The sequence below is a fragment of the Emys orbicularis genome, chromosome 5, assembly GCF_028017835.1.
Source record: "Emys orbicularis isolate rEmyOrb1 chromosome 5, rEmyOrb1.hap1, whole genome shotgun sequence".
NCBI classification, from domain to species: domain Eukaryota; kingdom Metazoa; phylum Chordata; order Testudines; family Emydidae; genus Emys; species Emys orbicularis.
Window position 1 is genome coordinate 13,975,106 of NC_088687.1, and position 24,525 is coordinate 13,999,630.

At 41.9% G+C, this 24,525-nt stretch overlaps 1 protein-coding gene across 2 annotated transcripts in view; it reads right to left on the reverse strand.

The window, feature by feature from the left end:
• Nucleotides 1-24,525, reverse strand: part of SLC4A4 (solute carrier family 4 member 4) — a 224,516-nt gene that overhangs the window by 130,442 nt on the left and 69,549 nt on the right. For both annotated transcript variants that reach the window (XM_065404796.1, XM_065404797.1), the window contains exons 3-4: nucleotides 12,750-12,885; nucleotides 5,112-5,272 (exon numbers count right to left, since the gene is read on the reverse strand). In XM_065404796.1, the coding sequence (XP_065260868.1) occupies nucleotides 5,112-5,272; nucleotides 12,750-12,885 (297 nt within the window). The remainder of the gene's footprint in view (nucleotides 1-5,111; nucleotides 5,273-12,749; nucleotides 12,886-24,525) is intronic.

Sequence of the window (24,525 nt, forward strand, 5' to 3'; positions counted from 1 at the left end):
CTAGTTGTCCCTCTACTGCCTATCTGGCTTCTACAGCAGCAGAGCAAGAAATATGGTTATATCAACCATAGCTATTAATTTTTGATTTAATTCATCAGTGATAAGAGCACAGATTTAAGGGGAAGAAAAGAATATTTAGGGCCACATTTTCAAAGTGGCCTCAACCAGCCCTCTAATTTTGGGTGATTAAAGTTTTGGGTCTCCAATTTTAGTGGCTGGCTTTTGGGTATTTTATCTCCAGTTTTTGCATACAAATTTCACAGTTATTATTTATGAATCAAAGACTGTGCTTGGTGCCGTATGAGATACAGACATAAAAGCAGCTATTTAACCCTATTAGCACACAAAACTTGGGGTGCTTCAAAATTGTAAGCCTCATGTTAAAGGCAGCTTTTGTAAATCTGGCTCTTAGACTATAAAGGAACATGCCTCACCTGATGGTGACTTTATACCAGGACGCATTTGGACCCTAGCCTACGAGACAATATTTCACTGTTTTTATGTGGAGAACTTTCAGAAATTAATCAATTATGCTATTTTTACTGATTCTAAAACCAAGTTATTGTTTATTTTAACTGTGCTTCCACCAGAGATTACTCTAACTAGCTTGTTTTCTGTTTCTCATTTAATGAAAATTCTCATACATCAGTGAGAATATAGTATTTACAGCAGTCAGCAGAGGTCATGCAATACTATAGTTCTTTTCATACAAAAAGCATCTCGCCATAGTGCTCAAAAGACAACATCAGCTCTGTGGAGCAAATCCCCTCACTTCCCTTCAGTCCCCTCCTTTGTAGGCACAGAGCACTCACACCATGGGCCAAGTCCTACCCCCTTTTACCACCCTATTCTGAAAACTGGCCCATCATATCAATTTTGGGTCTCGCCAGCTGTGTCAAAAATATGAGAAACATTCTCTACGAAGCAGTGATTGTGAAGTAGTCTTTTCCTAACAGATGTGAACTTGAAAGTTTTATGTTTCTGATGCTACACACAGCCTGTAGTATTCCCTTCACGCATACGCAGAGAAGGCTGCTAATGCATAGCTGACTCGCTGTCTTAGGTACCTAGTGCACATGAACATAGCCCTGTTTGAAACGGAACTACACTGATGTGTACTAGAAACTTTTTAGTGCACGGCAGCAGGGTCTATATAGGGCAGAGGACAACATGTTAAAAGCACACTACATTTCACAACCCTGTAGTCGAGATTGCGGCACCATGTTGACAAGCCCTTAGCTATTTTTAGCATTCCAATCACCTGAGTATCTAAATGTGAAATACAATACAACGATAAGCATAACAATCAATGTGGAGGAGTCCCCTCATTCCTACCTATGCTCTGGTGCTACAACTTTATTTTCCTTCCTTCTCTTCTTCCCCTTCTTTTCCCATCCTCCTCCTACCTCCTGCTTTCCTGTTATTGCTAGTAGGGTTGCTAAGGTTGGTTTTGCACTGGGGTCTCCGCTGAAAAAGGATGGGCTATCTCATTTTAACCTCTTCCAATAAGGTGCTCCACAACCTAAGACGCAGCATCACAAAAGCTCTGCCTCTAGCTCTCAAAATGCCACTGCAGCATTTCTAATAGAGCTGGTTGAAATTTTTCAAATATTGGCATCAAAACAAAAAAGGGGGTGAGGGAAGGCTAATGAAATGTTTGTTTCCCCTTCTCCCCTCCACCCCCCAATTTTTCAACCAATTATAGAGCTAGGCACTTTTTTTTTTTTTAACCTTTGAAATAAAATAAAAATAAAGCACAAGAAAACATTCATGACACTTCCTCCTCTTACTTCCAACCAGCACTCCTTTCTAGTTTCCGTGTCCTTCATGAACAAAGCCGTCTTGGAGGATCATGGATGATGAGGTAAGATGTACCTATCTTATAGAACTGGAAGGGACTTTGAAAGGTCATCGAGTCCAGTCCCCTGCCTTCACTAGCAGGACCAAGTACTGTCCCTGACAGTTTTTTGTTGTCTTTTTTTTGGGCCCCAGATCCCCAAATGGCCCCCTCAAGGATTGAACTCACAACCCTGGGTTTAGCAGGCCAATGCTCAAACCACTGATGGTTAGCCTGGTCCACAACTATTGAACCCATAAGGTAACACAGTACCCGAGGGGAGCACAGAGCACTGGTCAGGTGCACTCTTGGTGACTATTCTTGTTTCAGAATCAGATTGCCACAGACTGTATCAATATTTTTTCTAACATCAAAGATGACAGTTCTGTGTATAAACAAGTGCAATTTATTTTGTTTTTTAATGGTTTATTATTTGCAAGCTGTGACTGGACAAATAATTGTACATCATCAATGGCTCTTGTACATTGTTCTGTATGTGCACACAAGTTATTTATAAATATCAATTCTTATGTGGGGAGCACAGATAGCTTGCTCAGTGCTATCCACAACACAGAGGAAAACTGTTCCTGCCCTAAGAAGCTTACAATCGATGATCATGATCCTGCAGAAATGTACACATGCTTGACTTTATGCAGTGAGTAATCCCACTGAAGACAATAGAGAAAATAAGCATTGAGCTGTTCTAATGATAACAGGGCAAATGCACTGAAGTCAATGGGTCTTTGCATGATTGGAGTCTAAGATAACACTTGACATTTGAAATTCCTCCCACCCAGCACCTAGTGTCAATCAAAATACAGTTGATACCTTCTTGCATGAATTAATTAAAATTAAATTGCTGAGAGGGTCTATATGGCTTAGGGAAGTAGCATTGCCATACAGAGCCTGAAGCCAATCAGGACAGTAGCAAGTAAAAGCGGATACCAACTGATGATTATTTGGTGGCCTATAGTCTGGTGATCACAGTCCAGTTGCAAGGTGAGCTTAGAATGGGGGGTGCTCCTTAGTTTAAAGGGCATTCCTCATTTGATGTCTAATGTCCCACATCAAGTTGATATAGTACTTGCTTTGGCTCCATTTTCAGCAATAATCCAACATACCTACATATACCCATTATTCCTGCCATTTTTCAGATGAGCCTTATCTACACAGAGGAAAAGCCTGGAATAGCTAATGCAGAAGTGGATTAACCTTAAACCGTAAAACGGCACCCCTAGTGCCGAATAAGAGCGTCCACAGAGGAGTTAGTGCGGAACACCTATTGCTCTTTAAATTCATACCCTAGCTATTTTGGACCAACTTCCCCTTGTACACAAGCCCAGTTTCTTGGGGGTGGAAGGGTGCACGCTCAAAGTTTTGAGGAGAAATCTTTAAAGTTGTTTCAAGTTACAGGAAGCAATTTGGGTTTGAAGATGACTTAGGGAAACAGTTTGTGCTTTTAACTGGGATTCCTGTAAGAACAAAGGTGTGGAAACAAAAGTGGATTTCCGGGTGATAAGGGATCGGGCTAAGGAATTTCCCTCAGTCAAGAAGAGGTAATAAGCGCATGCTTTTAACTAAGAGTAAATCCAGAGTACAGGGAAGTTAAAAATTCATATTAAAGCAACCTGGCGAAGAATTTAGCCCTGGCTTGGAGCTCAGGCAGAAGAGGAGGCTGGGGAAATTTACTGATGTTGCCAGTTACATCTTTTTAGATAAAATCATGCTGCCATTTATTTTTTGTTTTATAGGAAGAAGTTGGGAAACATGCTTTTTAGACAGATATAGGTCACTGGTTTGAGTCACAAACATATCACCCAAGGGTATTCCCCCCCAACAATGAGAAAAAGGAATCTTAGAGAATCCACAGAGCAGAGGAGAGCTCAGAAGTCCTCAAACAAGTACCAACACTATCAGCAAATAGGTAAAACTGAACCACTAAGACTATGCTCAGTTCTGCTGTTACAAAGTGAGATCCAATCTATGAATTCGTTAATGCCACAAAGCAAAAAGCCCCAGGTGAGGGTTTAACTAACACAGACTGTAACTGCTGCGCTCTTGTAGCTGGTATTAGTGACGTGCTTGAATATCACCTTGGATGTGGAAACTATTTCTCTGTTATTCTGTTACACCATGAATTAATAATAAACAGAAAGAGAAATACCAATTCACAGGGTAATTTATTATAAAAGGAATTCAGTTTCTCTCATTAAATGTGTCTATAGTTTTCCCCTTAAACAAGTAGAGGGTAAATATTCTCAAAGATTAAATTGCAGTGTTGCCCACTAATGATATTTGCTGTTTTTCTTCAAGCCTCAGCTCCTGGAGCCATGTCATTAAGTAAGAGATTTTTTTTTTTTTTTTTTTTAAATCTACTCATGGTTACAGAGAAAGTCTTGGAAATGTGAACCCTACAGGCTCAAAAAGGTGAAAGACAATAAAAATAACCTAAGATTTCTTATTTTTTAAAATCTCATTTTTAAAATCAATCCCATGATATTTTGAGGGCAAACTCATGCTTAGCCCTGGAACAACTCTACCCTGAAGTCGCTATAGTAGTTTTAGAGGCAAGTAGAGTGAGTCCCTCAAAGAGGAACTGTGGAATGTAGCGCTCAGCATTAGCCTAATTCTGTCGTCAATGGTACTATTACCAGTGAGTTCATTGGGAGCAGAGATAGACCAACACTGAGCGCTTTTGCAAAGCCCAACATGTAAAGTCTGACAGCAGTGGAGTGTGCATCCCCCTTCATGCACAGAACAGTGACAACACAGGTAGCAGTGATGCAAGCTACCCCACATTGCTCTAATGTGCCTGAACCCTGACTGGGAGCAATCACCTCTAGGAGCAAGAGAATAAGTCACTCTCCATTCTCATCCACTGCTCCACTTCTCAAGTGAGATGGCCAACAGACGTGCTCGTTCATGGCAAATGTAACGGTGGTTCCTATGACATGGACGTCTATTCACTCAGAGCTGGACTGAAAGCACCAATCGTTTTGCATAGGCTACTGAAGAGCCATTGAATGGCAATAGCTTTCAATCACAACCAAGCAGGGCCGTATGCTACAGGTGAAGGACTTTGTATCTTCCAAGCCACCCAGCCCAAGCTACTCCTGTCATTCCAGAAAGCCTGGCACATGGGTTGGCATGGAAGCCAACAAGCTCAGTCCTTCACTTTCACTGACAGCCATTATTCAGGCTCTGAGGAAGAGAGCATTGGGGGTGGTGGTGGGGGGGAGGATTATTGAAAGAGCCTCCATGGAAGCTTACTTACCCACTACCTGAGGGAGAGAAGTGGCCTCCAAATCCAGCAGGATGGATCCTTTCTCTATACACGTCCTCAGTTCGAACAAGCTGTGCAGGGACAACGTCGCGACATGAGGCTTGCTCCATCTCTCTCCGCCCTGTTCCACTTTCTCTTCAAACTTTATCCATCTATGGAAGGGCAGAGCAGCAAGAAGAAGTTAAAAATGCTGCCTCTGGCATTTCTGAAAGAGGCAAAAACAGCCAGATTGTCACAGGGTGTTGCCAGGTTTAAATGTACATGAGGTCATGGACACGTCACTCTAAATTAAGACAAAGGAAATGAAACGCGACAACTATACCAATGCTACCCACTATTTGAACAGGTCAAAGGTTTGCAAGTTAGCCACCTAATCCATAGTGGGCCACCTAGATTAAAGTGACTTGATTTTCAGAGGTGCTGAGTCCCCAAAGTCCCCAAAGGACAATGGATTATCAACACCTCTGGAAATAAGATCGCTTTCATTTAGGTGCACCTAAAACACCTAAGTTTGAAAATTTTGGCCACGGTTTTTAAAAGGTACCAGGTAAGCTGTGACAAGCAGAAAAGTAAAACGACTGAAATATATCAGAGAGAAATTACAAAATGGATCTTAGTTCACGGATTTTTATTTTTCTTACAGTTGGTCACACTTTGAACATAAGAGGGGAATAGCCAATAAAATAAATAAATAAATAAATAAATAAATAAATAATAATAAATACCGCCCAGCTCTTATATAGTGCTTTTTATTCATAGACATCAAAACACTTTACAAAGGAGGAAACTGAGGCACAAAGAGATGAAGTGACGTGTCCAATGTTACACAGCAGCCCTGTTGGCAGAATTGGGATTAACACCCAGGTCTCTTAATTCCCAGTTTGGAGTCTGTCCATTGGGTCAAGAAACACAGAACCTCCACTTTACATTCTCTCTGGCACATTATTGCTCACTATATAGTATGTGAAAGACAACCATGTACAGTCAATTTTAAACTTATAAATAAAGAAGACAGTTCTTTGTCAAAAAACTCACTAGCTTGCCTGAAACATCAAAATGGGGAGTGGGGGGAAATCAGCTTTCATGAAGCCTTTCTTAATTGAAAAAAAAAAGTTATTAGTTTTCTACATTCTGTATCTAGTTGTTTAATGATTCAATGACATTTTCCTGGGGAAAAAAAAAAAAACCTGCAAGCTCATCTCTCTAGTAGAAGATTAGAGCAAAGGTTAAATACCATTGCATGTAAAACATTATTTACACACCTAAAACCATGCCATCAGGTTAAAACATTAAAGTATCAGGCCTAAACCTTCAAAAGCAAAGAAACTAAAATATCTTCAATTCTCGCTATTGTGCCTAAGTATAGCAGATCATACAGGAGTGTGACCTGCAGGCCAAAACTTAATGCAGCCAACAGCCAGATGGGTTCTTTCCTTCTCATACAACACAGGTAACAAAAGTTTTGCAAGTCAAATTCTGCCCTCAACAACCCCTGCCTAACCGCTGATGCGGTCAATTGGTTTGCACAGGTGTGACTGATTGGAACTTAGTAAACAATTCCAAGGAGGCATAAGAAGGAAAAAAATTCAGCTTTCTTCCTTAGTCATGTTAACTACTACAGTGCTAGCAAAAGAAAGGGAAACCCATAAAAACTAAATTTCTTTCTCTACAGAAAGCAGATGTGACTGATACACACAGGGAACCATGAATACGGAGGACATATTTTTACATAAATCGATTTTCAGAGTAGAAACATGCTTAATTTAAGCCATTCCTGGATATTATTTTAACAGATTTTGAAAATAAACATTTTGAGACTTTTAAAAAACTACTTTTTACCCAAACAAAATGTTGTGACTTTGGTCTGAAAGTACTCAAGGAGGACTGTTCAGTTTACAGAGGCTGGGTTTTCCCGGTTTACTGAATTTTACCCTGCATGAACATAAAGTCTGCAAATTAAAATTGACATTTTTGTTGAAGGTGTATAATTCACAATAAAGCACTTTCCCATGTTTGATTTGGATTTGGTTTTTATTTGTTTTTCTCCATATAATCTGCAATATTTAGCTTTGATAAAGTAAGCTTTAACTTATTTTTATAAGTGTTTGAACTGTTAACTGCTATATTTAGTGCACTCCTAAAGCTCTACTGAATAGATTTTCCTGCAAATTCTGTTTCACAAACCAAACATTCTCCTAGGTGGAGACTTCCTGCAGTTCAAGCCAAGTCACATAGAAATCAATGGGAGCTTGAGCCTAGGTGCTTTTGAAAATCCCACTAAAAGCCTATCTGCATCTGTAGGCATCTAAATACCTATAAAAACCTGGTTCCCAGTCACTTCATTCTTAAATTCCCTTTGAATTCTTGAATGTCTACCACCTAATCTGGAAATTTATTTAGTTTAGCAATCTGTTCCAATTCCTCTTCTTTTGACACTTCAATCTCTAACAATGCCTTTTCTTTGATACCTGAAAACAGAGTAGGTTCAAGATAGGATGTTGTGTGTGATACCTGAGTGGTGAAGACTCATGCAAAGAAATCATTTAGCTTCTCTGCATATCGTTATTATTTCCTTTACTGCCTGGTAGTCCAGCAGACCAACCAAATCTCTCAGGCTTCTGATACATTTAAAGAATTTCTTGTTAGTTGTTATATTTTTTCACATTCCCTCATACCATAGAGCTCTTAATTTCCACCAGTTCACCTGGCTTTGTTTGCTGATGGTATGGAAGGATGAACAGAGATTAGCAGAAAAATTAAAACCTCGGCTAATCCAAATTTTAGTCAAATTTAGCTCTGATTCAGGGGCAGGGGTGACTCTAAAAATATTTTAATTTTACAAATAACCATAGCCCCTAAATTGGAGGTTAGTGTTCAATAGTCCAGAGGGACAGGTAAGTTGCCTGGCTCAATTCAGTGCTTAGTCAGTGCTCATTACCTGTAGTTACTACGAGGAGAGCTAAAAATCACCAAGTTAAAGCCCCATCAGAGTAAAAAAAAAAAAAAAAATACTGCAATTGAATGAGATTCAGTCCTAGTGTAACTTTTGTAACTTAATCATTTAAATAATTCAGCCATCTCAGAATTGCTAATAATATTATAATCATTCAGTTGCATTCCCATAAGTAATGTCCTAGACAGGACCTGCTCTTCTTGGAATACCCCTGAAAAGCTTATTGGGGGTTATAAAGTGAACCCCTTGCATGCTGGAGCAGAATGCTGGTAGTTCAGTTAGCACTGAGCAGATACCCAGATAGCACAGATATGTTCAGTACAGCTGCTATTTATGTACCTTGATACCAAGTCTCAAAAGACAAGATTAAAAGAAGCTCTCACAGCTTGGGATACAAAACCCTCTTTTATTAAGAATAACCAAGGTCCCGATCCTCCAAGGCCCAAGCTAGAATTTATTTTAGGTGTCAGAATCATTTTTGATGCATAACTTTGGAGGTCAAATGCAGGAAGTTGCATTTGCAGTTGGTTGAGCAAAGAGAATGTTCTCGGACAAGTGAAGAACTTTCAAGAGGATCAAAGGGGAGGAGGAGATGTGTGTAAGTGCTACAGTACACCCTCGCTATAATGAACCCCAATAATATAATAATCCAAACCCTGTTCAGTATAACCAGGGGTTTGTTATAGCGGGGGGGAGGGAAACAGATCCTCCAGGGCCAGGGGAGCACTCTGCCCAGCAATGGCCCCGGGCCAGAGGACCTGTCACCTCCCCACCCCGCAGCCTTGGGACTGGAGGAGATCTCAGCGCCCCACACAGCAGGCGGGGCTAGAGGTGGGATCCAGGGACCACATTTGCTAGAGTCTAAGGTTCGCTATTACGAAGGGTGTTATAGTGAGGGTCTACCGTACATGTACCCATTAATATTTACTGTGGTGTAAATTCAGAATTGTGGAGTTTCCTGGGTATTTGAAGAGAGAACGTCTATAAAAGCAGCATAACAACAAATAGATTCAGGGCAAGAGGTTGCTAGCTTGATTATTTGAAATATTTTTCATCACCTCAGTCCAGTTTTACTCCTGACCTCTACACACCTGGCTTCACTGAGTTGGCTGCATGGCACTGAACTCCCATCCAATACCCAGTTTTGATCACTTTGACAACTTCAGAGCAAAAAAAAAAAACTTTTTAAAACCTCAGTTTATGCTTCCTGAGCCTCAACAATGTCCCAGATTTAGAAACTGCAGCATCCGAAGTCTCCCCGAAGTGCCCAGGGACACGGCACGCTTCGGATTTCAGAATTACACTGCCGGTCCCGGTTCAAAGAGCCAGTTGCTGGTACATTAGGAAAATCTGATGCAGATGCATTTAAATGCTCCCAAAACCATTTCCTTACACTCTAATACTGGTTTGAAAACTTGCTATGGGCCAGTTCAATGCTCACCATGTTTTAACATTGCTAACAACTGCTCTGGTCAATAGGCCAAGCAAGGGATGAAATTATTTTGGGTCTCCGCAAAAAGTGGTTGAAGAAGCCTATTTTTTTCCCCCAATGATCCTTGTTATATACAATTCTAGGACAGTCTATCACAAGGCTAGGAATAGGGTTGCCAACATTCTAATCACACAAAACTTAACACCCTTGCCCCGCCCCTTCTCAGAGGCCCCGCCCATGCCCCACCCCTTTTCCAAGGCCCTGCCCCCCCCTTGCTCCATCCCCCCCTCCCTCCATCGCTCACTCTTCCCCACCCTCATTCACTTTCAAGGGGCTGGGGCAGGAGATTGGGTGGGGCAGGGAGGGGTGAGGGCTCCAGCTGTGGGTGGGGCTGGGGATGTTGGGTTCAGGAGGAGGCTCCATCTGGGGTCGGGGATGAGGAGTTTGGGGTGAAGCAGGGAACTCAGGGCTGGGCCAGGAGGTTGGGGTGCGCGGGGCAGGGGGGGTGTTCTGGCAGCTCTTACCACGGCTTTGAGGAAGCGGCCGCCAGGTCCCTGTGGCCTCTAGGCACATGGGCAGCCAGATGGCTCTGCGTGGTGAGCACTGCCTTTGAGCCTGCAGGCACCACCCCCTATGACCAATGGGGCACCATCCCATTGGTCATAGTTACCAGCCAATGGGAGCTGCAGAGCAAGTACTCGGGTCAAGGGCAGCGTGCGGCGCTTCCCTGGCTGCCCCAGCACGTAGGGGCCGCAGGGACCTGGCGGCCACTTCCGGGAGCCGTGCAGAGCTAGGGCTGGCAGGGAGCCTGCCTTAGCCCTGGGCCCCTGCTGCACCGCCGACCGGACTTTTAACAGCCCAGTCGGTGGTGCTGTCTGGAGCCGCCAGGGTCCCTCTTCGACCAGGCATTCCGGTCAAAAACCAGACGCCTGGCAACCCTAGCTAGGAACACACTGAAGGGAGGTAACACGCTGCTTGACATTGCTCACCAGAAGAGCAAGGAACACTGCAAAAAGAATTCCAAAGACCACAAAACCATTTCAGGTCTTTTTGGTGTGATCACAGGACCAGAGTTTTGGTATGATAGCCTCATTACTGGTACACTGGACTAGCCCCTGAGCGTACTCCAGTGGATCCAAAAATTCAAGTAGTAACCACAGGTCACTGCTAAGGTTTCAGGCCTTTTCATTTTGCTGCCAATTTACAATGTGTCCTTTAACTACTGCTGAACTGCAAAGAAGTTCTCCTGGAAGCACAACAGCTTCAACATCGACACCAACTGAGTTAATTACAATTAGTATCAACCCAATGAACAAAAACTGCTAATGACCCAAACCTTCAGCTGTTACCTTTCAACAGCCATGACTTCTGCTGTTACTGAATGGCTCTGATGAATTCACATGGTCCCACGTGAACCTTGGCTACACTAGGATGCTCATATACACAGTCCTATCTAGCAGTTCCAGCAAAGCAGCAGGACACTGCATAAAGCATACAGCATTTAAAGGAAAACTATTCCTTTTCATCATACTGTGACTTGATAAAGCAAACTGAAGAGCCCATCCTCCAAAGTTATATCTACCTGAACGCTTCTTTGAAATTACATGACAGCTGTGGGCAAGTATCCTTCAAGATACTTTGGTGATCCCTCATGAAAAACCTAGCTGAGACTCCTTTTTCTTTGGCTCTGAAAGAGGGTCCTTACAATTAAATACTGTCTTTTACCCACTAAGCCAAATCAAATTCACACCAACAGCTCCTCATCAGGTGTACGCTGCCTACCTCTTTATAATCACAATTAAAATAAAAGAGCAGCCTAAAAGATGTGCAATATTTGTGGAGTTAAGAGAAACCTCCTGGCCTATTTTCACACTGAAGGAAGAAGGCACATTCTGTTCCACATAAGGAATTATAAGTTTAGACATAAGACATGAAAATGGATAAATGGTTAATTTTTCTCATTAGATCTTCTAAAAGGGAAATGTGGTATAGTCAGTGGAAGGAATAATCAGCTTTAGAAAGCAGAGAGGTGATGCACACAACAAAATGCAAATACTGAACTAATGATAAGGAAAAGAGTAATACAGGGAGAAAAGAAAGACCAATAAGCAAGAATTTAAAGAGTAAAGGTGAAGAGTCTTTAAATAGGCTCTACAGGAGACTGAAAAGTAGAAATGAGGAAGATAAGGGGACAAGTAGAGTGGCTCATTAAAAATCACAGGTAAAAGACGATTAAGGTAACCAAATAAGAGGGACTAACACGAACATGGTCAGAGACCTTTAAGATTGGAAGGTGGAGAGAGAGCTTAGCAGAGCGACAAAGGAAAATGAAAAGCTAATATTCAAAAGGTGGGGGGGGGGGGAGGAAAAAGCCCTGGAAAATATTTACTCTGAATTCCTCTCTCTAGTGGAATACCCAAGTTTAATACTTCATGCAGCTTCTCATAGAGCACAAAGAGATGAAATTTCAAGACCAGTTATTGTCACTGTACAGAAAAATTTCAACCTAGCAAGCCTGAGATGCTAAATAGAAGCAATTATGAACAGCTAATACTGCCAGCTAAATTAGTTGCAGATATCATGATTAAACATTCCAATCTGATTTATCTGTATGCATTGTTCACAAAATGGTCTAAAATCAATTTGCATGGACTATTAGACATGCAGTTCTGAATTAACTCCAGAGTACAACACAGAGAATAAAATCAGAAAAATCAAAATGGTCCATCTATTCTAGCAAATACCCCGAGGGAATAACTGGCTACAAAAAAAAAAAAAAATACTTGGGTGTTTTTTACTCATTTAAAATTAATGTAATTATTAGCTACTCAGGACAAAGACCAAGACTGAAGTTTTCGAACTTGTATCTGAAATTGGGCTCCTAGATTCATGTTTAGGCACCAAAACAAAAGTAGCTTTAATGAGGCCTTAAAAGCTTAACTTCAGGCACCCAATTTTGGCCAGCATGAGTTACCTGTTTGCAAAGCACGAGGTATGCTTTTGGCTCTGGAGAAAGTATAAATTCAAACGAATCCGGTACTTTAGATCTTCTGTTTTTAGAGAAGATTTAAATAAAGGCTGGAATGAATCACTAAGGTCTCCCTTTTGGAAGAGCCTCATCGAATCTGAGAGGAGGACAACTTCTGAACCATCCTCTAAACAGGGATGTTATTCTCTACGACTTTCCCAGAAAGGTTCCCAAGCAGTTGCACCTCCCTCTCGTAGTAAAGGAAAAATGCCTCACCTTGCCGTCTCCTTCCACTCCATCTCTTGTCCATCAACAGCCAGAAGCTCGTCCAGTTCGGTGAAGAGCTGAGGGGGTGCAGGGCTGTCATCTTCTTCACCCAAAATGAAGCGGATTCGCTCGGCAGCGGGGGAGACTGCAGAGGTGAAAATACTGCGGTTAACAGCCTGAATGATGATCTGGGATGTTCGGCTTCTCTCCTTCCCCTTCTCCCCAAAGCTATTTAGCTTTTTCTCCGTGTTGCCTTTTTCACTTGACATTTTAATTCTCTCTCTCTGTCTATAGTTCCCTCTCTTCCCTCTCCTCCCACTTACTTCTTAAAACTTCAAGCTGGGAGTAAAGTTCAGGAAGACTTGCCTCTTCCTACAGTCCCTAACTGTGTTACAACAATCCACAGCCCCTTGTAAAAAGAGAACTATCAAGCTCAAAACCAATACGTTCTATGGTGCATGCCCAGGACCTTTAGTACTCTGATCAGCTGAGGTCCTCCAGCCCTTTTTTTTATATGACATAAAACCAGTTTAAGCCAAACTGTTTTGGGGGTATACAGCAGAGGAAAAGCAGCAGCATCCCACTGCAGCTTTCCCCTCCCTTTGGATGAAGCTGGCTTTTTAATTGGTTTGCAAGCCAATCTGTAACCCTCCAAGACTCATTACTAGTGAAAGGAATATTTAACAAAAAAGTTTGCCTCGTCTTTACATGAAGACTGTGCCCGAACGTATTTAGTCAGGCATCAACGCACTGGAAAAAAACAACCCCCAGGTAAAATATTGTCCATTCAAGGAAAAGAAAACTCATTTTGCCATATGGCCCCGTGCTAAAGCAGATAATTGAAAGTTCTGTGGGGCTCCTTTTGACCTGTTAGCTAAGGAAAAATTAACTGAAATTCTCGCCAGTTCAAGGGGGAAAGAGAGTAGTTATCTTATCCTTATAATAAAGGACTTACAGCTTCACTCTAGGTATTTTACAGGTCTAACTATACCCTCAACAACAAAACCTCATGCTTCAACTGTCTTTAAATGTAACCTGCAGTAGACTTTTAAAATAGTGGTTTGTGCTCTTGTTTGCTTCTTTCTCGTGTATGAAGAAGAGGTAAAGGACGGTTGTTGGGTTTGGTTCTGATTTTTAAGAGGGAGAAAGGGCTTTTTCCCCACTTTTTTTTTTTTTAAACTTCAATTATCAGAAATGTCAAGTCTGGTCCTTCCCTACGGTTTTACTAGGGGATTGCTTGAGATCGAAGAAGTTTTTGTAAGTTCTCACACTTTAAAATGACGAAGTGGAGTGTTGAAACCTAAAGAAAGATATCCTTTCAACTGAGTGTTTATTGGGCCTTAGAGTTAAATAGAAGTTTACAAAGTAGGCATTCTAATCAGTCTAACTAAAAATTCCTCCCCTCTCCCATATAAGAATGATTCAAAAAAATATGGGAGGCCATGGTTATGAAAAAATTAACATACCAGTTACATACAAAATAGACTGAGGACAGATAACCAAATATCTAAGTATCTATCTTTTATTCTATACTCAAAGTACGTTCACCTTGAAAAACACCAACACATGTGTCCAATTAACATTTGATAGACACTCCTGGTCTGTTAAATATATGTCTATTTGGATTTCACTCAACTTAACATCACTAGAAACAACATATTATAGGTTTTCTAATGATGCTCCCTCTGTAATATGGTAACATCCTGTTAAAAAGAAAGACCTGATGCCTATTTTTCTGTATAAAGTCTCTTTAAATAAAAGCTCCTGTTGTAATGGCGGCTTTATTTCTGATATTTACATGGCAAGGATTTGTAAACTTGTTAAAACGTCCTAAATAAACAAACAGAAAAAACAAACAAATTCCTTCCCTGTCGATAGCTCAACTTTCCTTCTCTTGCAATAGAAATATTTAACCAGTTCTCCAGTCACCATAAGAGTTTCCCAGGGTAGACGAGATCTGAACTTCTAATGTAAAGAAACAAGCAAGAACAATTTCCCCTGCCCTAAAAAGAGACCTTTCATGGTTTCTATACATTATGAAGCAAAAGTGGGCCTAAATGCACTTATTTTTCAATTGCAGCTACACCTTTAATTAAGGTGGCCATGTTTTTATAATAAAACCCCCCAGATATTTCCCTTGTGCCATTATTTACACTATACAAAAAATAAAAGTCCACTTTTGTTTTTAAATGAGCACTGTCAATGCTACTGCAGCTCAAGCAGTTGGAAGTCTAAGAGCTACAAAATGTGGCTGCAATCATTTGCTGACTATCAGGACACAGACTACAGTTCTAAAAAAATCAAAATCAGACCGTGGTATACAAACCTCCTTTTTTCAAAATCCGTGCAACACTAAGGCAAAACAGAGTGAGGCAGGGAGGTGTTTTTAACTTTGACTGAAATTTCATTGTACTTGTTGAATCTTTGCTTAATTTCCTCTGGCTTTTTGGGGAAAGCAGGGGGGAGGATGGAAGCAGAGGTGTGGGGATGAACATGTATTGTTTATGGGGAAGATTTTCAAAGACAGGTGCACTTCCCCCGACTTTCAATAGGAATGTCTTTGTGCCTTTGAACAACTTCTGTTTTAAAAAAAGACACTAAAACCAAGTTTGATATAAGTTATGAGAAGGGGGATTCAAAGAAAAATCCCAGAGATCTGCTATGGGATACATCATAATTCTGGATCCAATATCAAGCCAATGGCCTTAGCATTCATCTGAAGTTTGTACATTCTTCTCTTCATAGAATATCAGGGTTGGAGGGGACCTCAGGAGGTCATCTAGTCCAACCCCCTGCTCAAAGCAGAACCAATCCCCAGACAGATTTTTGCCCCAGATCCCTAAATGGCCCCCTCAAGGATTGAACTCACAACCCTGGGTTTAGCAGGCCAATGCTCAAACCACTGAGCTCTCTCCCCCACCCCTCTCATTTCATACTCTATAACAACTCTGGAGAAGCCATTCTCTGAATATGTCTTAACAGTACATAGTCCATTAGGTGGACTGCAGTTTGGTTTAGGGCTTGTTTGTTTTTTAGGACTCCCCTGCTTTTCCTGATGAGCATGAAGGCAACAGGCTCTAGAGCAAATCGGCAACAGGCTCTAGAGCAAATCAAGAGCAACCCTGGATAACACTAGAGAACAATACAAGGCACTGCCTTCCTCCCTCTCTGGCTGAATGTGACAGCTATAAATGCTTATTGACACCACATTTTTACATTATGGACCAAATTTTGGACCACTGTCAATGGGTGTAGCTCCAAATTTGGCCCTGTAAATACATAATTTATCTTCTCTCTGCTTTATCCTCCTTCTCGGTTTTGAGATGTTGCTTCTCTTTCAGTTGATCTCTGCAGGAACATGAGGTGCAGTCCCCCCAGTACCGAGCACTGGACTTCTAAGCACACACCTCATGAAGGCCAAACCCTCTAACCATAGTCCTGCTGCTCAGCAACAGTTCCAGTGATTCTATTTTCTGACCCATTTCCACTGTAACCATCCTCCAGGTATATCACCTAGAAGCCTATTCTATAACCGATCTGTGTAACTGTTCACTACCATGTTACTATACTTGAATGAGTTCTCACCTTCCCTCAAATAGAATGTGAACCAGATCAGTTTGTTCATCACCTGTATGACTATATGTGGAAACATACTGATGTACCCTTTCATTTTTGAACTGCAAGTCATTTCATTGTGTTTACCCCTAAAGGGTATGTAGTGGGGCAGCTGCCCCACTCCTGGAGAACAGGGGTAAAACCAGCCAAGCTAGGCTGATTGGAGAAGCAGCCACAACTGTGGCCAGCTCAATTAGGGCCCAGCTGGCCCTGATAAGAGTCTCACTCTAGCCCTGAAGTGGGAAGGGCCTAGGTGCCTGGGAGCAAGGTACCTGAAGCAGAGCAGGGCTGGGGAAAAGGGCAAGGGAGCTCGGGAGCTCCGGCCTGGAAAAACCCCAGGCTGCAGGCCTACAGAGGTACTGGGGCTGCAGAGATACAGCCTGGGAATAGGCGAAGGCAGCAGGTCCTACCCCAGATGATGACTGGCAGTAGCCACTGAGGCATGGTGGGCTTAAAAGGGTGGAGGTTCCCCTGGAAGGGGAAACCCAGAGTAAGGGGGTACTGCTGGGGGCAGAACTGCTTAAGTTCCACTGAAATCAAATGGGACTTAATCACACACACAAGTGTTTTGCTGAATCAGGACCCCAAGGAGGAGGAAAAGTGCTGACCTTGAAAAAAAAAAATGAAAATTTTTCTAAAGAGCCACAGCCTCCCTCGTCAGGTACTGGCAAACTATAAAACCCAAAATACCATTACCATCGCTGCTTTTAAATAGTGCTAGAATAGAACTCTTCCTAAATATTTAGCTTTCCACAGCACTGTAGATGAAAAATGACCTTGTAGCCAAAATGGTGTTAATTGCAAAATGGAAGTGAGTATTTATGAGCGGAGGGGGAGAGGGATGATTTTGTGGCTATGGCAGTGGACTGGGTCTTTGAGGGTCTGCGTTCAATTTCTAGTTCTGCCACAGAATTCCAGTCACCTTGGGCAAGTTACTTAGTCTGTCTGTCAGTTCCCCCACCTGTCAAACAGAGATAATAATAGGTCTGTCTATATAGACTGTAAGCTATTCAGGGCAGGGATGCTACTGTTTGTACGCACAATGCCTGGCACAATGACATATTATTGTATTATTTATTTTGCGTTGTTGTAGTACCTAGGAGCCCTAATCATGGACTGTGTTAGACACTGCACGAACAAAAAATGATGGTCCCTTTCTCTCTCTCACACCCACACCCAAAATCCAGCTGCAATGGGTTGGGATGTAGGTTTCAGTGATCTAGCTTTTCTCCTTTAGGTAACTTGTTCCAATTCAGCTCAGGAAGCTGCAACTAAAAATAGTTGCCATTTCATAGCCTCTCAGAGACTTCATGGCCACCATTGATGCCAGTCTCTGGAATGAGTATAGAGACTGAGCTACCCATTCCCACTCCAGATCAAGACTGAGGTGCAAGGTAGTGTGGGGAAGTTTGTGCTTCTAAATGTGCCTGTAATGTAGCTGTTCTGGGGACTTCAAATCATTGGTACTGCCAATCTGCACTGATTTCACTTCTTACATTTTTTAAAAGGTCTTTAAAAAATTAAAATGTCAAAAGCTTTAAAACAGACAAAGTTAAAACGATTTGCCAGTTCTTCAAAAATCAATATTGTAACAAAGCTATTTATTATAGCTTAGGCATGCTAAACGTTTTAAAAAGTGAACCAGCAGTTCCCTTAAAGTTCTGAACTATCTTCTGTACAGCTGATTGAGATTTTTCTCTTTTAAATCATTTAGAGGAGAGGAAACTAGGAAACTTTATTGCCTTTATGTCTTATTCAACTGCTTAATAACTCCACATTCAGATGTGAAATTTTCACTACTAAGCATTCACCAGGATTGTTCTATAGCAGGGATTACAAGGTACTCAATGCTAAATCCAGCCTCAAAATACTGTAGCTAAACATTAGACTAGACCCTTTAAGTCTCTTGCTCTTTTTTCTTTTGTCTTTGCTCATTTCAAATTAACTGCATTTAGCACGGATGATAAGGTCCACAATCCAATTAAGGAATTTGCTGGGTCACAGGTCTCCTATGGCTTGCTTTACCACATGCTCTTTAGTGCAGTTTTGTAGGTTAATGGGCCATTTATGGGTTGTTTATGTGCTCTCTTAAGCAAGGAGAACATATTTTCATCTTAATCCCCTGAGCAAACAGCATGTACTAAGTATACAGCCTAATATCAGGCGGAGGACCAGAGTGCAGTTAACCTCCATGCTGAACTCTGAAGGCCTCCTACTGTCTGACCTTTGAATGTCACCCTCATCCATGCTTTTCAATCCTTTCCCTTTGTCCACCCAATTTAGAAGCTGCTGAAACCAGCACCATTAACCAGAGGAACAGCCACTGGTTTTCAGAAGTCCTGGGCTCAGGGCAGGGAGAGAGGCAGAAGGTGGGGAGTGTTATTGCAGTCTCATCCCTGAAACAACCCGACAACAGACAGATGTAAGCATTTGAGAAAGCATTAATCCATAATTTGATGGATAATTTTTCCCTCAACATGCAAGGAATTAAAGTATTAATTGCAGATGGTAAAAATGTTGCAATGCAACATTTTTAAATGTGTGTCACTCATGTCGTGGTTTTTTTTAAATCTCCCTTCCCCCCTACCCCCCATCAGCTGGAGGTGGCCCATGTAATGGCTTATAAAATAAATCACTTGCTAAGGAGAGCGAACACATCAGCAGTTTCTCCTAGTTCAGCTCAGGCCAATTAGGAGTACAATTTATACCCTCAGGTTCCCAAAGGCAAAATCAATTTCCATCAACACACAGAAATCTCAGGGAGCTCAGATATACAGAGAGACACATTCTAGCACCACTACTTCATATTAACGGTAGCTAAATTTACAACTTCAACATCAAGGTAACCGCTGCTGCAATTGTCTACAGTCATTAGGAGCCTCCATCACTATTCTTGCCTGGTAAAGAAGAAAGTCCATTTGTCTGTAGCTCTCCTCACTACTCGCACAAATACACAGAGGCACCAAGAGAGCTCCAGTTATCCTGAAATTACCTGCTACTTTAGGGCCAGATTATGGATAACTTCCTCACACTGAGAAGCTGTAATTAAGGCATTCACAAACTGGCACTTGGGGTTTTAAAGCCTCTTCTCTGTATAGCTGGGAAGATCATTTGTATTAAAGTGCAACTCTGGTCTGACAAGTGAGTATGTAGGTAAAAGGAGCCACCTCAGGTTTTTCTCCCAGATGGTGGGAGAACCTGACCACACCCACTGGGTGGCTCCGGCATAGGCCCTAGTTCCTTACTTCTTACCAGGGGCTCCACCCCTGGCAGGCCTTCTTAAGTCTCACCCTGGGAGTTCGCTGTACTCCCAGTAGGGTTGGGGTGATGATCTACTGGATGGGAGTTCCCCCTATGGCTCCAGGAGGTGCTTCAAGAGTCTCCTGCTTAGGGCAATTGCATCACTTTGCTTTGCTCCCCTCCCCAGATGACCACAATTTCCTCCCTTTTTAAGGCCTGCTCCCTATCATACATGACTGACAAGGCCAGAAGGGCAAGGCTAGCCCTGTCCCATGGACCTCTCTGGCACCTGCCTTGTCAGGGTGGGGCTTACAGTCTCCTACCACAAAGCAAAAATGGCAACTTCTTAAATCAACCAATCTGATTTTCCCTATGTGTATTCAGTTTCATATCTGCTAACTTCAGTGATAAAAGTACCTCACTACTTTGTACACCCATGAGCCCTAGAGAGTCCACACTGCTGTGGCTCACACAGTATCAACCGACATGTTAACTACATTCTAATTGCAGAGTCAAGTTCTGTCCTCATTTTCACCACTGCAACCCCACTCTATAGAAAGTGACGTCATTTCACCTGCAGAATCTGTGTTACCGACAAGGATGTGCAAGACAGAAAGAATCCGGCTGGGCTCTGAGAGTTCAGGGTGATGTTTGCAGAATGGAGCAGGTCACAGTTCAAGTTTTTCTGGTTTGTACTATAACAGTATAATCACTGGAAAATGGGGGGGGGGGGGGGGGAAGAAATCACTGACATGTTTTTAAAAGGGTTTTGTTCCAGGAGCAGTGAATTTTTTTCTGACATGTTCTGTTCAGCTCCTTGCCAAAGGAAAAGAAAGAACAAAAGACATTGACTCAATTACTGACCTCACTCCTAAGTCACAATAGTTTTATCCGCTACTAGAAACAATTTAACAACTTCCCCCACAAAAGATTTTTGCTCTATGGTTATTTAGGCTTATGATATTTTCTCTCTCTCTCTCTCTCTCATTAGAGCCTGCAGTATGATACTTCCGCTACACCCAACCACTGAGGGCCTAGGGGAATTGCATTCCTGCAGAAAAGGCCACCTGATATAAAGTACTAATCAGCGGTTCCAAAAATGACAAAGTTCCCCAGTGAACCCCTCCCTACCACAATAATATACATGCATCACACATGGCTGTACTTGTAAAATGTGTGTTTCCAAGGCATTCGTGTTAAAATAGCACAGATCTGTACTCTGGTTATTCCAAGTAGAATTTGGTCACGATTCAAGCAATTATTTGGTTCTGAGTTCCCACGGAGGATAACTTAAGGTGACAGACGGGGAGCTGATGCTACAGCTACGGATACACCTCTACCTCGATATAACGCTGTCCTCGGGAGCCAAAAAAATCTTACCACGTTATAGGTGAAACCGTGTTATATTGAACTTGCTTTGATCCACTGGAGTGCGCAGCCCCACTCCCCCGGAGCACTGCTTTACCACGTTATATCCGAATTCGTGTTGTATCGGGTCGCTTTATATCGAGGTAGCGGTGTACCATTAATGAGCATAGTAAACAGGGCAGTTTTCATGAAAGTTACAGATTTTTTTCCACTCTAACATTAACATTTTTTCACACTGCCAACACATACAATTAGCGCACATGCTTCCTGAATAGGCATCTCATCAGTTTCCTCCAGTGACTCCTCATTTCCAGCTAGCTGGTGTGGTCTATCCAGTGCCTTTACAATGTGCAATCTTGTACTTTCCCGTTCTAATCACGGAGGAATACCATTGCTTCTCACATAGCCTGAGTTTATGGCTAGAAAGGATGGGGGAAGGAGGAGGATACTGGAGTTAAGACTCTGGACTTCTACAGAGCCCTTTCAGTCTCTCCTTAGCCGGCTAACGTACTGGATCAGCACAGCCTAGGCTGCCTCCTCACCAGCACTCCCACCACACAAATAGTTCTACTCTACAACAGCATCCAGCTGTGAAAACTACGCCCCTTCCTTGGTTCTGCTACTAGCGTGACGGCAAGGAGGAGTAGACACAATCACCATGCTCTTAGGGATTCAGAGGCACAGCAAGACAACTTCTCCTGGAGACCAGTTCTTCACCCACTCCATGGCCACCTCCGGTTTGGTCAGGACTGGGATAGGAAGATGCAGTAAGAGGAGAAGGGCTCCTTGGTAGAATGCAGACCACAAACATCTATTCCTTCTCTCATTGATCCGAGCAGATTCCTTTCACAATTGGATACGACTCTGGGAAATAGTAACCCTAAACATCTTCACCACAGATCTACTTAATAGAGATCCTAGTCAATGAAGTCAGAAATTTGTAGATCATGTTCAGGAAGCAGATAATAAAAATACCAACAGAACATGTCATGTGCATAGGCAGCTGCATACAACTTCAAAAAGGATGCATTATTAATAGCCTCCCGCATGCACATGATTATCAAGCTGCACCAGAGTGAATATTTAATGCATTATGGGCTTGATCTTGTGCCCACTGAAGTCAGTGGCAAAACTCCTACTGATTTCAATGGTGCAGGATGAGGCATTTCATCACGTCATGTGGATATGAGTTTGTGTCTGTTGTACTTAGATGCTAATCTGCAATTATCAGTCTCCAAATTGCTATTAAACTGGGAAATTTCCCTTTCCCCCTCATTTTTTTTCCAGACTCATCAAGTTTCAACTTAAGCACTGTGAAAGACAGAGATGCCTTTAATATGCCTGTGACATTTCTGTTTTTGGAGTTCAAGTCCAGCAGCCAACACATACTTTGTTTTATAGACTGTATATATTATTACAAAGTAGAGATTACAAACCCTCGCATGACATAAATCCACTTGACCTACAATGGGCATGTACATTGGACCTCATTGAAGATATTGGACAGTTTTTAGGCTAAATTTGGAGGCTGAAAGTGATGTCAAGCTGCAACATTAGCAAATTTTGGAGCCCAATTTAAGGGACTATTAGCCAGTTTCCAATCCACTTTAATAATGAACCAAAAAAACCCCAATATTTAAATATTTCCCTTTCTAAAATGAATTTTTATTGCTCTTCCCATTATTACACCAGTATTAAATGCTGATTGGAGTCATACTCCTCACAGGTTTAATATTGCCACTGTCTCAAAAAAAATAACTTTGTAGAAAGGATGGCTGCCTGAACAACAAAGCTCAAAAATACCTCACAAGTAATTCACTCTCCCCGTTAAATAAACAAAAGGCATTTCAGTTTATTTAGAGACAAGTTGGGGGGAGGAGGGGTTTAAACCCTTTGGGGCCAGATTCCAATACCGTCACTCACATCAATTAGCACCATGTTCCACAAAGAGTCCCACTGATTTCAGAATCTGGCCTTAGACTGATGGGTAAAGTGGGTACAAGTTTTCCTTTAACATGCTGAAACCCATCTCACTTCTAACACATTTCTAAGAAAGGTATCACTGTGGTACCTATGCCCTGTAGCACATTAGATCTTTCCTCTTACAGGCTACAACTTCCGTTGCTAAATGATTTATTATTTCTTAAGCCTACAAGTCAGGAATTGTTCACCTGCTTCTTGTTTCTCATCCTTTTGAGACAAGAATGAGAGCACAGTGACACACTCAAAGATGGGACTGAAATAACTTCAGGCTTTTCCTCTGAATATTAAGTTTTATCCTCTGATAATGTGAAATGGTTCTTTCCCCTCCTCCCACACACACCCCCAACTCCAGCTCCAACCCTCTGGCTGCAATAGGCAATTTTATGGCTATTAAACTCTTCAGAGAATCTCTCTATAAACTCAGTCTCATAAGTGTTTATTTGTCCTGTTCAATCAGTTTCCACATAGGCCCTGACCACTTCAGCACTTCGGAAGTCTTCGTTAGCTACTGTTTAACCAATTGCAGGCACATGGAAAATTTTCCGTTTTGTTTCTACATCTTTAATATGTGCTGAGTCTTAGCTCCATGGTGTTTTAAGCAACATCTGCTGAAACGGAGACACACTGCATCACGACATGCATTTCCAGGAGTGCTAAATGTCTATCACACCCAATGTGTTAGCTTTGGCTCGCCTCTCCTCCCCCTCATTTTAATTGTTTAAATGTTGCCAAAACCTCATCAGTATCAGGCATGTTGGGGGAGGGGAGTGTTAATTATTATTTATAATGGTTCCAAGAGCCTTACTTGTGTGTGACAGCATCACCTGCAGGTTTTGAAATTCTGAGCTGATGGAATTTAAAGCACAGCAAAGAGATGCCATCTTCATATAGTATCTCACTAGCTGGAACTCTGAGGAAGCTCAACAATCCAAATTCATTACTGAGAGCGTGCACAGTAAGCATCAAAGGCTATCACACAGTGTGAGTGGAGAATTTTGATTTGGTTTCATTTTGCACTTACTTTGCACAGATACAAATGATTCACAAGGTGCCCAATGTCAGAGACTCAGGCTAGATTCCAGTAGATAGAAACATGGAAGAACAACAGAAGAGCCACCCAAGAAAAGCTAGACAGAGGTGAATCACATTTCAAGTCTAAGCGTACGGGCAACAAACCATTCTTCAACATACTTATTGTGACGTCCTCTTTGCATTCATTACGGAAATTATCTAAAGCAGTAATAGTCAACACTGGCCATGGCTCTGAATAATTTTGCATGTGGCTCTTTTGCCTAGCTGGAATAAAGTACAGCATTGTGACATTTTAGGAGTTACCACGGGAGAAAAAAAAAAACCCAGAGACATACAGAAATGTGTAGCAGTTACATCAACAGCATTTTCCTTCGTAACAATTTGTATGTGCATTTTGTAGTTTAAAATAGATTTAGTCCAGGATTTTCAAAGGAGCCTAAGAGGGTTAGGGACCCAAATCTCACTGAATGTCAATAGGAGTCAGGCACCTAACTTTCTTTAGTGCCCTTAGAAAAATCTTAGCCTCCATTCTTTTGTCGCTCTCTGC